Below are 17,278 nucleotides of genomic sequence, written 5' to 3'. Positions count from 1 at the left end.
TCAAAGTTTCTTTTAATTCTTCCCTTAAAAGTTACTCCTGACAACTACCTTGAATTTAGAAGAAACTTCTGCCATAACAAACAAAAAAAACTACTCAAGAGTTTTATCTTGGGCTTCCATCATCAATTCTTTGAAATATATGCTGAATCTGCTACACTTAGATTTAAGAGCCCGTACATGTATCAATATGGACCCATGCATTTCAAGCCTTTAGAAATGCAAATTGTTTCTTTATAGAACAAAACCTTAGAGACCCTACTCCTGTGGTTCCACAGAGCCTTTATTGAGCCTCATCATTATGCTAAATTAATACAAATTTCCTGTGTGTCCAGAATTCAAAGTCAATCAAGTGTCTCAGTCTCCTGGGATATGGGATGAAAATGCTATTATCACAATTTGGAGGAAGGTGAGGGATTACCTATAAAAAAAATCAAGGCTTTACACTAGGGCAGGGTGTCTCAAACACATGCATATTGTAAACCAAGTCTTAACTGAGAGAGAATTTATGGCGCACCGTCCGCCCTATTTATGATTGCCTGGACCAGTGCCCACAATCATCTGACATCTTTGTGGCAACTGCAGCAGTTGATCACATGGAGAACTATATGAGGAAAGTATTTGTGATTCTTTAGTTGTATTTAATGCAGTAAATGTTTTGACTGTTTACTAAAATGTTTATTTTTGCTGTTCATTTCATCTCTCCCTCCATCTGCTTAGCTCTTCTTAGCTGGAAACCAGAAGGAAAGCCAGCCCCATGTGACCATTAACTTGCAAGCTGAAAAACTCCAGTGTTCCACAGACCCCAATTTGAAAACCTCTGTAATAAGGTCTCCAAGTATAGTCTATAAAACAGCTCTAGAGGTTCACAGTACTAGCATGAAGGTGCTTAGGATCAGTATTTTAAAGCTCCCACAGATGTTCAGTCAACCAGTCAGTGTTTGATTGGCTGACTATTGTAATGCTTCTCTAGAAGAATAGTCTCCTTCCCATTGTGCAGGTATAATAATGGATCTTTCCACCTTTGTTGTTAGGTATGTGAAGCAATGTCTTTGTTTTGTGTATAATCGCAAAATATATTTTGTGGAAGTGTGGGAGCCTTCCATCTGTGAGCCAGATGCTCTAGTAGTGTATAGCTGCTTGTGCCATACTTCTGGTGGAATCTGGCCTTAAAGCCATCTCAATTGACATCTGAAGACCATCCTACTGTAGGGGTGATCGTTTGGTGGTACAGAGCCAGTGTAGGAGTTCTTATGCGACTCCGCCTCCCTACTACTATTGTATCAGGGAAAGCGGGGCATGTCCAGAGGAATGGAGCATGGTTGACATAACTCTGCACTTTTCTAATCCTCAGCTGGGCTTTCCACCTCCATCCTCTCAGCCATTGCTGTCTGACATAAATTAGAGCAGCTCTTGGATTGCTCCAGTTCAGCCCCTGGGAAATGGCCTGCACAGTGCAGCAGCAGGGTCCATAGCTATAAACCATCTTTGCACACAAGCCCTTGACGTGCATTCTGGACAGTTTTGCATCACTTTAGGATCTGATGCCCTGTTTGATGTGATTTGTATTGTTGTATTCTCGTTTCAAGCGAGATGGACTTTTTTACTCTTCATTTTAGTGTTTATAATCTCACCCAGACTGATCATGTCACTCTAAAAGCGAAAGAGACATTGATCTAAAATATATAAAGATCTAAACTAACTACTTTCTCATTGCCTGGTGCTCATACGTAGGCTGGCCGGCTTGAAAGCAGATGGCCACATATTCTCCAGATAGGGTGACCAGATGCCCCAATTTTATAGGGACAGTCCTGATTTTTGTATAGGCTCCTATTACCCTCCACCCCCATCCCGATTTTTCACACTTGCTGTCTGGTCACCCTATCTCCAGGTGGTTGGCTAACAAGCCAGGAAGGCCTAATAGGGATATGAAATATAGTTTTATTGGGTGGTGTTTCCAGCTGATCTGTACATGCTAATAGCCTGCTTTTCACCAGCGCTCAACTTCTCTGAAAATCAGGTCATGAGGTTCCACTCCAGCTGGTTACTAGATTATTGCCCAAAAGGCAACTTCCACAACTGCATAAGTCCAGGTTTTTGGCCATAAGAATCAGACAGAATGTTGTTGAAGGGAGAACAGATTAGCATCAATTAAATCCCATTCTCACACTTGTCTAAAAGAAGCTTCTATGGACCAGATCAGGTACCATGAAGAGAAATAATTCACAAAGCTAAAGGAGGTACAGCCTTGTAAATTGATTAGTTAGAAAATATGCTATTACTGCTCTGGAATCCTAGACGCAAACAATTCACTATTAGATGTGGATTTAGTTTCAGTTTTAAAGGAGAGTGTCTGATGAGCTTCCTTACAGTTCACTTTGAATAGGAACGCATGGCTTTTAGACAATGCTTCCAGGAGCTTGCTATTTGTTGACAGGTTTGATCTTATCCATTTTGGTCCCCCTGCTTTGCTTTGTTTTAATTTCTGCCTTCTCCCTCTATAGTTACATTGTTCACAATAAAAACAGAAAGAAATGACGAATACTGAAAGATCAGAATTGTACTAGTGGGGGGAGAGAGAGGGAGATTCTAACTAATAATCTCATGGTTCAGAAATAGCTAAATGATTGACATCACGGAAAATATTTGTTGTTTTAATCACAGTATCATCTGGGTCTTTGGCAATGAACAGATGCAGAAAAAAGCTTTACGCCCCATCTTGAAAAACTTGTGATTTGCTTAGTGTGCTTTATAATTTAAAGCATATGGCTTCATATAGAGCTGCAGTGGCCAAAATGAAGACCTAAGTAATGAATCACTGCATGGAGGAAAATGCCTTGCTTCTGCTATGAGTTCTTTCAGTGTGTGTATTCAAATGGTTCTGGTTAGGGTTATAAACAAAAGGCAGCTCTTGCAGTTTCAGCAGTGTGGTACAGATTCTGAGATGCACATGACATCAAAGAGGCTACACTAATGAATTTCCCTAGCAATCTCTGGCTCTTGGCACTATGAACACACTCCATCTGAGCAAACAAAAGTGTACTTGAGCACCATTGTGTGGGATCTCAGGTGATACCGAAGGCTGATTTGGCGGTTGTTAGGTTTTTTACGTGTCTCCATTATAGGGCTGTTTGCCTTAAAAATGCTCTACACTTCCAAGGAATCAGATAATCAAACTTGGTGTTACGAAGCTTCAGTGCCAAGTACTTAACATTAAAAATGACAGAAGGCTAAATCCTGCTGTTCTATTTGCCTCATCAGCTGAAGCTAATTGGTGTTTTTCCTAAGCAAGAACTGCAGGATTTGGCCAGGATAAGCAAATCATGCTAAGCCCCCATATCCTATTCTAACTTAATTAGAGCCAGGTCATCTTCCTCCTGCATCGGGCCTTGTGGAGTCACTTCTGCAGCTACCCTCAAGGGCAGCACGGAAATATTGTCATGGGTGGGAGTGGGGCAAGAGGACAGCAGAGCAGTGCAGGGGGCAGCCATCTGCAGTATAGCCCCTGCCTGTCTATGGGAGGAGGCCAGTGATGACTGAAAGTTCTGCAAAGTGAACCCAGCAGCTCTGAAGACATTTTCCTTGTTGGATAGAGGTTTGGAGAAGGCAAGGGCTGCAGCCTTCTAGACCCAAAGATTCAGAGGATCTGCATATAGGCCACCCTCAGATACGTGGAGACAGATGCTATCCTGCATGGGTGAATGCCCCTCTGCACTGCTCTGCTGTCTTCCTGTCTCACTCTTACAACAAGAGCCATGCAGCCACTGGTTGCGGCTACAAAGGTAGCTACAAAGAGCTAATGCTCTTTCAGGGAACATTAACCCCCAGATTTTCCTTGCAGAAATTCAAGAGTTCAGCGTGGCACAGTGCTGCAGAGAGCAGCCGATTGACTGCCCCATCCACGCCTGCCCCCAAATTCCTATAGAGCACTGGCCCCCTTATAAATACTCATAGATTCTCTTCTGTAGGAAACCAAGGATGAGGGGATGGTGCTGTGGAGGCAATACCTAAACCATATGGAAAGAATTACTTCCACTCATGTCAGGTCCCCTTTTTTATGTAAACAGAGGGAACAGCCTTGGTTAACATTTGTAGAGGGCTGAAGTTGTAAAGCACTATGTCAGAGCTAAGTAGCCTGATGATGGTGTTCCTCATAGAAATGTAGGGCTGGAAGAGACCTGAAGAAATCACCAAGTCCAGCCCCTGTGCTGAGGCAGGACTACAGATACCTAGACCATTCCTGACAGGTGTTTGTCTAACCTGTTCTTAAAAACCCCCAGTGATGGGGATTCCACAACTGCCCTTGGGAGCCTAGTCCAGAGCTTAACTACCTTTATAGTCAGAAAGTTTTTCCTAATAGCTAACCTAAAATTTAACCCTTGCTGCAGATTAAGCCCATTACTTCTTGTCCTACTTTCAGTGGTCATGGAGAGCAATTGATCCCTGTCCTCTTTGTAACAGCCCTTAATGTATTTGAAGACTGTTATCAGCTCCTCCTCCCACTCCACCCCCCCCCCACCCCCAGTCTTCTTTTTTCAAGACTGAACATGCTTCCTAATGTCACCAGGTTTACTGAACTCTTTGAAACCTGGACTAATTAGGTTTTGTCGCTTAGCCATTGGTGGTGGTTTCTCCCCATAGCCATCTCATCAACTCCTAGGCTCCCCATCCCCTCTCTCCCTGGCAACTAGGTTTCTCCTTTTTCTTCTCTTTCTCCCTTCCAACCTCCTTCTCCTCAATCTTCCCCTCTTCTCCCAGTTTATTTTCCATTTTTCTTCCTACAGTCTGCTTCCCACCATTCTCCTCCTACATTTCAACAGAAATTCTCCCATAAAAACCTCAAACACATTAGAGACATGCATAATTACCTAAATAACCATACGATCTGTGTATTCTCGACCCTCCCCTCCCCGTTTTCGTTTTCCCTTCTCTGTGTGTGTCTTTATCTCTATTTAGATTGTAATCTTTCTGATGCAGTGGCTGTATCTTCCCATCTCTTTCCACAGCACCAAGCACATATGGGGAAATACCATAATATAATTATTAATAATAATAATAATTCATAATCTATAACATAGACCACTTGGAAACCTCAGCTATTGCAGAGCATAGCTGCCAGATTACTCCCTAGTGCCTGTCTCATGGAGCATGCTACAGCTCTGCTTTTAATCCATACTCGCTTCTGATTTGTTTCTAGGTGCAATTCAAGGACCTAGTTTTGACCTACAATATAAAGCACTTCCTGGTTTGGATCATGTATCTCTTAGATGTCCTGATTTTTCCTCATGATGATGTAACATTTTACATCCACTTTGCATAAATCTAAATAACTCCTCAAGGTGGAAGCACTGAAGAATCAGGCCTGAAGTATGGGAGTGGGGAATAGAGGGGTGTGACTTTGTATGAATACTTGACATATACATAGTAGCACATGTCATTTTTAATGTCTGTCTCTCTTTTTTTAATCAGACTGACATAATTCAACTCCTAGGGCCTGATTCTGACTTTACTTATACCAGTTTTACTCCAGTGTAACTCCATGGACTTCAATGAGGTTCTGATTTTACATTGGTATGAATGGGATCAGAATCTCAGATGCTTGGTGTCGGAATGTATTTATATTTCATGGAAACTAAATATGACTCTTCCTTGGCATCAACTGGTTGCACATAATTATCCACTTAGCATCCAGTCAGGGAAGATGATGTACCTTCTCATGCTCTGTGAGGTCATCTGTACATTTGTCTAATACTTCAGGATGAAAAATGAAGTTAACTGCTGCCTTGAAAGAAGATGCAAATCTAAGAAAAACTGGAAAAGCTCGAAAGCATCAAAATACCTATGAAGTATCAAAAGAGAACAAAGACAAGTTTTTCCACAAAAATCTTCTCCCCAGGCTATAACAATGCTTTACATCGGCATGATCAATATAACCAAGCTTGAGAACCAAAGTCCTTTGGAATAAATTAGACTGGCAGGAAAAGAAACAAACAAAGAACAAATTAACATGATTTTAAACATTGCTTAAATTTTCATGAATATAGACCTTGAAATGTTATGATGAGATCCCATGAGTCTGTGCTAATATTTGCCTATAATTAAGAGCTGCACTTTCATGTTTCAGCTGATAATATAGGTTGGAAATCAGCCACATACTTGCTATATTTCTTGGTCATACTGATATATCTGTTTTATTTGTTTACTTCATTAATAATAAATGAACTCCTGTAAATGAAATGGCTCGGTTAAGTTTTATTTGTTAGGTTGCACTTTCTTCACCTCTTGCTGTTAATCTCCATGTGTCTGAATATTTACAACATGAATCTCCCTTCATTCAACATTAGGGCTTTCTGTTTACATGTAACAAGAAAAGTGACAAGAGACTGATCCTTGCCACACCCAGCTTTTGGGAACCCTCAAGGAGAGAGGGGAAGTACTCAATACCACCCTCTGAAATATCTCAGAGAGGAAGGAAAAGAACCATCAACTCCTACAAGGGAGTCAACAATTCATCATACTCAATGTTAAAAGATGCTGACAGATCTAATAACATAGGCAAGGATATATTCCGGGCATCCCTTGCCAGGAATATATCATCACCAGAGATATTAGTATCACCTCTGTGCCATACACAGATGTAAAACATAATTGAAAAAGGTCAATGAATTTTATAGCCTCCAGATGCAACTGGAGCTGCCTCTTCATCACTTTCTCTACGAAATTCCCTAAAAATTGTGCAGCATTTGGCAAAATTGTCAATGTCAAGAGATGGTTTTTAAATCAGGGAACCTGTTTAGGGGCACCCTGCCTTCATCTCAAAGGACAGTATTAACAGTCCCAGTCAGTAATGGGCCTAGCGCCTGTCTGATAAGCAGGACTGTCACTCACAGGTGAGACATCTAACTCTGCTGAATTCCAAGGATGGAATCACTCCTCCACCTCCATTACATGAATTCTTTAGAAAAGAACATTCCTTATGGATGCGACTTTCCCGAATGTACTGGTCGAGATGTGGGCCCCTAGATGCAAGAGTTCTTGCATCAGAGTTAAAGGGCACTTGACTTTTGTTGTTGAGGCCCTTGTATAGTTCTGTGGGAGTACTTTGTAGTTTGTCCAAATGATGGTGTCTTGATCAGTAGGTAATCTATGTAATATATGACATGAAATATACGAATCCCCTCTAGGCCAAGGCTTGTCATCGAAATGATTAGTATCTTGGAGGCTATGTTTAACTCGAAAATGTTCCTGTTCCATAATAAAACAAAGACACAGCAATGAAAAGGGAAATTCATGAGTGAAAATGTTTCTTTGAGATCAACAGCACAAAACAATCCCCAGCAGATTGGGACCCAGGGTAAGTGACACACTAAAATATTTATAATGGTCCCTATTGGCCTCTTAAAATCAGTGATCAGCTAGTCTGACTTTCTGCATAACATAGGCCAGAGAATTTCACCCAGTGTTTCCTGTATCAAGCCCTTAATTTCTGGTTGAGCTAGAGCATATCTTTTAGAACATCTAGTTTAGGTTTAAAGACTTTCATTTAAAGGCGATCAGTTACATCCTGAGCATGTGGACAAGATACACCAGCCAGACACCTGGGAAAGAATTCTCAATAGTAACTTGGAGCCCTCCCCATCTAGTGTCACATCATCGGTCATTGGAGATATGTGTTGCTAGCAGTCACAGATGGGCTACATTGTAGGCAGTCTCATCAGATTATTCCCTCCATAAACTTATCAAGCTCAGTCTTGCAGCCAGTTAAGTTTTTTGCCCCCATTTTTCCCCTTGGAAGGCTGTTCCAGAACTTCACCCAACTTCCTCTAATGGTTATACACCTTCATCTAATTTTAAGCCTAAACTTGTTGATGGCCAGTTTATATGTATTTGTTCTTGTGTCCACATTGGCCTTTCCCTCCCTGGTATTTTTCCTTCTGGTGTATTTATAGAGCAATCAGATCTCCCCACAGTCTTCTTTTGGTTAGACTAAATGAGCCAAGCTCTTTGAGCCTCCTCTTATAAGATAGGTTTTTTATGCCTCTGATCATCCTAGTAGACATTCTCTGCACCTGTTCCAGTTTGAATTCATCTTTCTTAAACATGGAAGACCAAAATTTACCACTATGCTCCAGATGAGGTCTCATCAGAGTGTCATATAATGGCACTAACACTTTCCTGTGTCTACGGGAAATACCTTGCCTGATGCATCCTAGGACTGTGTTAGCCTTTTTCAAAGCCTCATTACATTGACAGCTCATAGTCATCCTGTGATCAAACAATACAGCCTAGGTCTTTCTCCTCCTCTGTCACTTCCAACTAATATGTCCCCGGCTTATAGCAAAAATGCTTGTTATTAGCCTCTAAATGCATAATCTTCCACTTTGCACTATTAAATTTCATCCCATTTCTATGACTCCAGTTTTCAAGGTCATCCAGATCTTCTTGTTTGATATTCTGGTCCTCCTCTGTATTTGCAATATGTTCCAACTTTGTGTCATCTGCAGATTTTATTAGCACACTCCCACTTTTTGTGCCAGGGTCATTAATAAAAATGTTAAATAAGATTGATCCCAAGACTGATTCCTGACAGTTCATCTTTCAGTGTGACCCATTGTACTCTCCCCTTCAACCAGTTCTTTATCCATCTTTCAATTCTCATATTAATCTCCATCTTCTCCAATTAAAGAAATACTTTCCTATGTGGAACTTTATTAAATGCCTCACTAAAATCCAGGTAGCTTAGATCTGCTGCATTTCCTTTGTCTAACAAATCAGTTATCTTCTCAAAGAAGATCAGATTGGTCTGGCATGATCTACTTTTTGTAAAGTCATGTTGTATTTCATCCCAATAACCGTTTACCTCTATGTCCTTAACTCCTTTCTCTTTTAAAATGTGTTCCATTGATAATGTCTCATTAATGCTGTATGGAATAGCAATACCAACTCCCTACTTTTACTCACTATTCCCTGCTTATACAACCAAGAATCAAATTGGTAGTCTTAGCTGTATGTCGGACTGGGAGCTCATGCTCAGCTGGTATGCACCATGATGCATTAGTACCTTTCAGAATCCTGGCTTTCCAAAATCAGTGCCCATTCCTGAAAGTGTGACCTTCAGTCTTTGTTCCCAGATGTATGGATCTTGCATTTAGCTCTATTAAAACACATATGTGAACCCAGCTTACCACATGATGTAGATTTCTCTGTAAAATTAAGTTGTCCTTATCATTACTTACTATGCCAGTCATTTTTATGTCATTTGCAAACTTTACCAGCAATGATTTTATACTTTCTACCAAATCATTAATATTGAATAGCATTGGGCCAAGAAAAGATCCCTTCAGGACCCTATTAGAAACAGCCCTATTGGCTAATGTTTTCCAATGTATAATGACTTTTTTTTCAGATCTGTCAGCCAGTTTTAACCCATTTTAAATGAGCAACTTTGATTTTGGTACAAAATCAGGGATGTAAGGGGACATAAGTGTCTGCCCACCCACCCTGAATCTTCTGCTCAGATTTGTAGCCCACAGACTCTTGCAGGCATATCAGAGGCACGTAGCACACTTTGGGTGCTATATAAACAATAAATAGAGAGTTGTTGTTACAATGACAAGTAATTTTTCCTGTCAGTGGCCTTAACTTTGTCATCAAAGCTAAACATTTTAAAACTCTATTTGAAATGCCAATTTAACTGCTGAATGTAGAGCATATGTTAATACACTTTTCTCCAGATACAGTAGTGTATGATAAACGTTACCAGATTTTCTTACTATTTCCTATTTTATGCTACTAAATGCTAAGACAAATGGGTCCACTGAAAATGTATTTCCTTTGGAGGACGCAATCTGCAGGCCACCCGTGTAATATGCAGAAATCATTATGTGTAGGGGTAAATAGCAAGAGCCAACTTTATTAAATCAGAATCTAGATGGACAAAATAAACCATAGCAACATAAAATTTTAATGTAGATGTTGCTGGGAAATAAAAGGAAGGTATTAAAATATATTTTGAAAGAAGAATACAATGTATTCCCTTTGTCACGTAATTCAGTAATTCACATCACAGCAGGGCACTGATAACCAGCTTTGTAATAATTGTATGCTTTTGGCAAGCATCTGATCGGTGTGTGAAAGTGTGTCCAATTCTTCACTCACACTAGCTTTACACCAGTGTAACAAGAACTGATTTCAGTGCAATGACTCCTGATTTGTATTTATGTAAGGGAGATCATAATTTGGCCCTAAGACTGAAACATCACCGTGAGGACAATTACAGATCCTGACGTCATCAGAGTTTTGAATCCTAAGGTCCCTTCCAAACCCAAAATTAATAATTTTGGAATTGCTCAGTGATATAGAGTGAAATCCTGGCCTCATTGAAGTCAATGGCAAAATGTCCATTGATTTTAATGGGACCAAGACTTAATTGATAATCTCTTTATTATATTTAAATATCATAGGGGACATTTCCAAAGACACGAATAGGAGTTAGGCATCCAACTCCCATTGACTTTCAAGCAATATACCCTGGAAGAGTTTTGTACCTTCTCTAGTTAGAGACAATACTGGCAAACAGCAAAGGTGTAGGCAGTGCCACCAGAATTTCTTGATCCACAAACAACTCTTTGCAAAATGAGTAGAACATTGGAAAGCATCAAGATCTTAAACTTTTGGGATTATAGTTAGCAAATAATATGAATTTATTACTTGAGGGTATTTTGTTGTTGTAAAGAGTTAATTTCTTCAAACAAAAAACTTCAAGATTTTGAACCTGACTTTGCCCTGAGTCACATAGTGGGAATCACACCTGTGCACTGTGTATATAGTTGAGAGTAAAACTAGTAAAACAAATGTAAAGGGAGGCATCCACAAGCAAATGTGGATAATGGGCTTTTTCTACAATAATTCATGGGCATTGGTAGCTGAGGGATGGATTTGCATCGAGCTTGAAGTTCCATGAAGAACAAATAAATAATAGGTGACCACTGCATAGTACCAGGCAAGTTATAAAAGCTACTGCAATTGGGTAGAAAAAACAGTTTGTCAAATCTTTGAGTTTGTGAGATTTTGTGGGGCTTTTTATGCTAATAGGATTATTTTCTTTAAAGAATATAATTGCATTGAAATGTATCCTTTCTTTAAGGACTAGATAATTGTATTGAAAAGACCTCACATAAAGTCTCCTTGGCATAGAATGCAGTGTTGGAGATTTGCTGACAGAGCCATATTCTGACACTGGTTTTTATGTAAAACTCCCACTGATTTCCATGGGTTCTTCACATCTGAAACAATGGCAGGATGTGTCCCAACATGGGGATAACACCTGAAAAACTTTAGAGAAACCCAGCAGTCTGTGGACCTGAGAACATCACAAAACTGCTTTATAGAATTATGTTATCATCAAGGGCCAGATCCTACAAATGAGCCCCATATCTGCCCAGGGCCCCCCATCAACTTCAGTTTTGACGTTTTCAAAGGGGCTTAAGTGGGATGAGGACCTTGGGCTGGGCCTCTGGAGAGGGGCAAATTACACTCTTAAGGCAGGATCCAACTGTAATGTGACTAATATTTTTCCTTCAATGTTTGTATTGAAAGTTAAATATTTACCTGTTTCTTTGAACTAGAAATATTATTAGGTATTTATTGTTTTTAAAAAATCATGTTAAAATGAGATACTAGAAAGGTCAAAATAGGCTGTGTGAATGATCTTTTTGGAAAAGAAATTAATTCCCAGATTTTTTTTCTATTACCATATTTATGAATTGTCCTTAAAATAGTGCTTATATCATCAATTAGTTGTGCTGGGTTAGGTTCTTTCCATCAGGTTTTTTTCTCTGAACCACCTCTTATAGATTCCACAGAACAATATTCTTTTTTTGAAAAAAGTAAAAATACAAAGGCTGGGAGCTTGCACTAGCTCAAACCATATTTTCTACAAAATCCACCCTTCTAAAATGTTTTTCTAATTTTTAAACTGTGTGTGTTCCAGATGGCTTTAACCAACTCTTGCTCCATAGTGTATCACAAATTAACTCAAGGAGGCATTATTTCAAATAGCACCGATTTCTCTGTTTAAATAGAATGTTATATCAAGAAAGTACGTTTTTATATAGTAAAACAAAGATAATAAACTAATTCTCATCAGTCAAAGGGATTTATTACTGTTGTGTCTATAAAAACAGATGAACGGTTTTGATGTTGATGCCATTGCTAGTCCCTAGCTAGTCACAATGCTTATCCTGCTTAGATAACAGAATATGTCAATACAGAGGGTCAAAGGAATAAGGAACTATGTTATGTGTTATATACAGGAATAAAATGATGTTATAAGAGAAAGTTTCATCTAAAAACTCTTGTTTAAACCAAGTTCCAAAACAGAAAACAAAGATCCCAAACTTTCTGTATACCTTCTTAGACTAGGACAGATTTGCTAATAAATCTAGAAGTGAACAGGAAAGAAGAAAGGACTGCTTATAGTGTAAAATATGCTAAGATGTTCGCAGCACCTGGCATGGCTTAAAACTAAATTGCATTATCTTACTGTAGGTTCAGAAAACTGTCTCGAACAGAAGCTGAGAACACCTCGTCGACGATGTCAGCAGCCCAAAATGCTGAATAGCCCTGAGGACAACATGTACTATAACCAGTTAAATGTGAGTTCAAAGTAGCAATAAAGCTGTTTTACTGGCTTTGTTTCCAGTTAATAATTCGGTTATTAATACCTGTTCCAGCCCCTCCAGCCCCACCCCCACGTTCTTTTGCTCTCGTCTTGAACATGTGCTTATGCTCTTTATCTGTTGCTTTCATGTCAGGATGTCTGCCTTCACGGTGAATAATTGATGTGGTTTATCAAAGACGAGCAAGATGCATGCTTCATCAGGCTCACTTGAGCCCTTTGATCAAAAAAATTATGCTGTGACTTCTGATATTATCAGCATCTGCTTGCATTCAACACAAAATCACTTTGAATTAAAAATTAACGACTTGCTGCTTTGCTTTGACTGTGTGTTCTTGGCCCTCTCCACAGGGAACTCTAGAATATCAAGGGAGCAAGAGGAAGCCAAGAAAACTTGGGTAAATATCTATCTTCTTAGTTCTAAGCAACTGTAAACAGAAGAAGTCCTTTGTGATATTACAGAAAATGGAAAAACTTTCTAGAGAGGTTTCTAAAAATAAACAATTACCATATCTCTGTGCATTGACATTGGACATTTTCTACAGAAGCAAATATATAACATGTATCTATTACTGTCTGCAAACACTAAAACTGGCTCTTACAAAATATTCTCCCCAACTCTCTCACAGTACAAGTCAAACACATTTTAGCTTCCTCTTTTTAAATAAACAAATTTAGTCATAGTAGAAGTTGCTGGACTTAGAGTCTTTGAAGTTGAAACCCACTAGCCTAGAACAAGCATAACATGGACAAAAGCCATGCAGGCTTCCTCTCACCACCTTAGCAATATGCTTCAGTCCTGCCTCAGAAGGGACCAGTTCTCAGAGAAGGCAGAGAGGGGAGATTGTTCCTTGCCCACTAGCTCTCGACTAAGACTGCCACCAATGGTGCTAATTAGTATCATTTGTAATGTGGACACTTTTCACCAGGAGGTGGGCAGAGATCACTAGTGCATTTCACAAAAGCCACCACCCATCAGTAACAAATTTCTTGTATTACTGACGTGTGCAGCAACTAGTGCACAGCAAAGACATATTAATGAAGATTCATTCAGTGACACCCACACATTTTCTTTGATTTATTTTGACCCTTTTTTATTCATTTTCTGCACATAGTTATATAAGCGACTTTCTTTTGTTCACAACAATGTTCACGGAAAGTGAAGGTCTTGTGGATACTAATGCAAATGGGGTTTGTGAGAAGGTTCAAACCAGAATTGTTTGCACAGCTGTCTTGGTATCTCTTTGAGTTACCTCCTCCAGTTTATAAAAATCTGTCCCCCAGTCAGGGGGCAGAAATAACACTGTGTGATTTTGGGGTCCAATCATACATCATGAGAAGCTACAGACACACTTGGAGCAAATAGGGCCTGATCCAAAACCCACTGAAGATAATGGAATTGCCTTTAGTGGGCTTTGGATCAGGCTCATAGTTCACAAACAAATGTTTGCCTATGGAGTTCAAACCATTCTGAGTAATGAACATATTTGTAAATATCAAAGTCTGTGTGTGGAAAATTTTCAATCAGACAAAAATGCTACATTTGTGAAATAAAATACTTGCTACAAATAATTGGTCTGACTGTACTGCAGACCTAGAGATGAAAGGCTGTGTGACCTGTTACCAATCCTCAGAGCCATTCAGTTCCCACAGAGAGATTTAAAGCACTGAAAAAGTGGCAGCAAGATTGAGAGAAGTAAAAAGGCTGCATCTCGTTAACAAAATCATCCCATCTTTTCCCCTTCTTGTATTAACACTGTTTCAGTGTTTTCATTTCACCATCCATAGAGAGGTATATTTCTTAAGGTTTTGCAGAACTACTTTGTACTTTTTATTTTATATACTTAATAAAAATTGTTTGCTTTGTGTTTCATTTCAAAGCCAAATCAAAGTGCTTGATGGGGAGGATGAATATTACAAATCATTGTCAGCTGTTGAATCTCTCATTGAAGATGACTCACTCAACTCCCCATCTCCTCTATCCTCAAGAGAAGTGTCTTTTGCTCAGAGCTGAACTTCACTATTTACGCTTTGGTCTAATGCTGGTAAGAGTAATTGCACATGTTTAGCAATGCTGGTCTGCATGTGTGTTTGAGAGACAGACAGACATAGTTGCAGCTAATTGAAGCCTCTTGCAAAATTAGACCCTGATTCTGTAAACACTACCCACCTGAGTAGTCCTATTTAACTTTACTCATACAAGGAGTCGTGCTGAAGTCAATAAAGTTACTTAGAGGTGTAAGTGTTTGCAGGATCAGGCCCTAAATAGGCATCCCTTCTAAAACAGGATATAATTTTAAACCCAGCAGCATGGCATTGCAGGACTGGGACTGGGACTTTCCATTGACGTTCAGCATAATCTGGGGTCATAGTAAAAAATATTATATATCATATAGGCCTTTCAGAACTCATATGGTTTTTAAAACTACAACGAATTAACACAATAAAAAGCATTGTGTAAAACCATTTAAAATACTGAATGTATCTCAGAATTTATCTGATATGATAGTATTTAATGAGAGACCGTTTAACACAAGTTTAGTAATGTTCATACTTTCCCTGGAAGAGTTACCAAAAATAGTGGGGGTGCTGAGAGCATAGAACCAAACTGTAAACCCTGAATATAATGGAAACCACTTCAAGCTAGGGGGTGTAGCAGCACCCCTGGTACCCATAGTTCCAGCACCTATGAGTCAACATAGTTTTTAAAAGGAATTGATACAAAATAATTTAGTGTATCATTTTATAGTGTACTTTTGACTAAAACACAAGACTGGGTATCAGGAGAGCTGGGTTCCCTTCTGAGATCTACATAATCTTAGATACATTATCTAATCTCTCTGTGCTGCAGTTTCCTCATATGCAGAATGTGGATAATATTTCCTTTCCTCTCAGGGGTGTTGTGAAACTTAATTCATTTAGGGTGAAATTCATTGTCCATTTAAGTCAAAGAGGTTTAAGCACGTCTAAATTTAGCATATGCTAACATGTATAGAAACATAGGGACTGCCATAATTGCTCAGACCCAAGGTCCATCCTGGCTAGCAGTACCCTGTCTCCAACGGTCAGCACCAGAAGATTCAGAGCAGGATGTACGAACTTTGCAGTAGGCAGCTGGTGTGTGATCTGCCCCCCCACGTTCCATCTCATCCTAATCTCAAATATTTAGGTATTACCTTAAACCCTGAAGCATGAGGTTTAATATCCCTTTTACAGAATTATAATATCATTAATTATGATAACTCTGGATATTCTTGATATCAATATTCAAACGCCTTTTTGAATCTTAAGCTCTTGGCCTCAATAATTTCCTGTTGTATTCCATAGTATAATTACCCATTATATGAAAAAGTATTTCCTACATCAGTTTTGAATTTCACACCTTTTAATTTAACTGAATGTCCCCTTGTTCTTGTGTTATGAGATGAAGGAACAGAAAGTCCCAATCTCCCTTCTCTAGACCAGTCATTATTTTGTGTTCTTTTATCATGTATCCTGTTATTCATCGCTGTTCGAAGGTTAACAATCCCAAACCTTTCAATTTCTCTATATTGGAGACTTTTCAGTGCCCTTGAGCATTCTTGTTATCCAGATGAGGCCACACCACTGATTTACATAAAGGTGTTATAATAGTCTCTGTAGGATTTGCCATCCCATTTCTTATCCATCCTAAAATCTTGTTTGCTTTTTGATCACAGCTGCACATTGATGGGAGGTCTTCATTGAGCTATCAACACCCAGATCCCTTTCTTGAGCAGATACCTTTAATTTAGAACCCTTTAAGATGTCTGAGTAGTTTAAATTTTCCTCTCCAGTGTGCATTACTTTGCATTTACTGACATTGAATTCCATTTGCCACTGTGTTGCCCAGTCACCTAATTTGTTTATGTGTCTCTGAAGTTTCTCACAATCATCTATGGTCCTAACTAACCTAAATAGCTTTGTAAATTAAACAACACAGGACCTAGTGTATAACCACAAGACAGCTCACTGTTAACCTGATACCAGGATGAAAATTAACCATTTAATTTTACTCTTTGCTTTCTGTCTTCTAGACAGCTTTTGATCCATGACAATATTTTGTCTCTCACCCTGCAACCGTACTCTTCTATGCAGGACCTTGCTGAGGGCCTTTTGGAAGTCTAAATAAATAATATGAACCAGGTCTCCTTTATCCACTACTACATTGACAGATTTAGAGAATTCTAAACATTTGTGAGACATGATTTTCCTTTGTAAAACTGTGCTGATTACTCTGTGTCCAAGTGCTGTGCTGAATTGGGGCCACAGAGCCATAACTCCTTCAATTAAGGGCTGAGAGAGTCTCAGGCTTTGTCTGCACTAGAAAAAGAATTTGCCAGCTATAGTCAGAGGTGAAAGTAAGCCAGTACGGTATGGTACAGCGTACCGGTAGGAGCCGGTACATAGCCGACCATACTGGCAGAGCCGCTGATGAGGAGTCCAAAAGGGGCAGCTTCCCCAGTGCCTGGCAATTTACAAGGGCCTCAGGTTTCCGGCAGCAGCCAGAGCCCCTGGCCCTTTAAATCACCACCAGAGTCCCGGGGCTCCCGGCCGCCACTACCATAGGGCTCCTGTGGTGAT

At 39.4% G+C, this 17,278-nt stretch overlaps 1 protein-coding gene across 1 annotated transcript in view; it reads left to right on the top strand.

Annotated features, from left to right (window-relative positions):
* The window catches only part of MYO3B (myosin IIIB), a 347,455-nt gene that overhangs the window by 297,449 nt on the left and 32,728 nt on the right, over nucleotides 1-17,278 (top strand). Inside the window, exons 35-37 of the mRNA XM_039493716.1 lie at nucleotides 12,547-12,653; nucleotides 13,028-13,074; nucleotides 14,558-14,721. Coding sequence (XP_039349650.1) covers nucleotides 12,547-12,653; nucleotides 13,028-13,074; nucleotides 14,558-14,690 — 287 coding nt within the window. The 3' untranslated portion in view covers nucleotides 14,691-14,721. The remainder of the gene's footprint in view (nucleotides 1-12,546; nucleotides 12,654-13,027; nucleotides 13,075-14,557; nucleotides 14,722-17,278) is intronic.

This window comes from Mauremys reevesii, linkage group 11, assembly GCF_016161935.1.
Source record: "Mauremys reevesii isolate NIE-2019 linkage group 11, ASM1616193v1, whole genome shotgun sequence".
NCBI classification, from domain to species: Eukaryota; Metazoa; Chordata; order Testudines; family Geoemydidae; genus Mauremys; species Mauremys reevesii.
The sequence above is the reverse complement of the archived record's forward strand: the minus strand, read 5'-3'. Positions and strand labels throughout refer to the sequence as shown.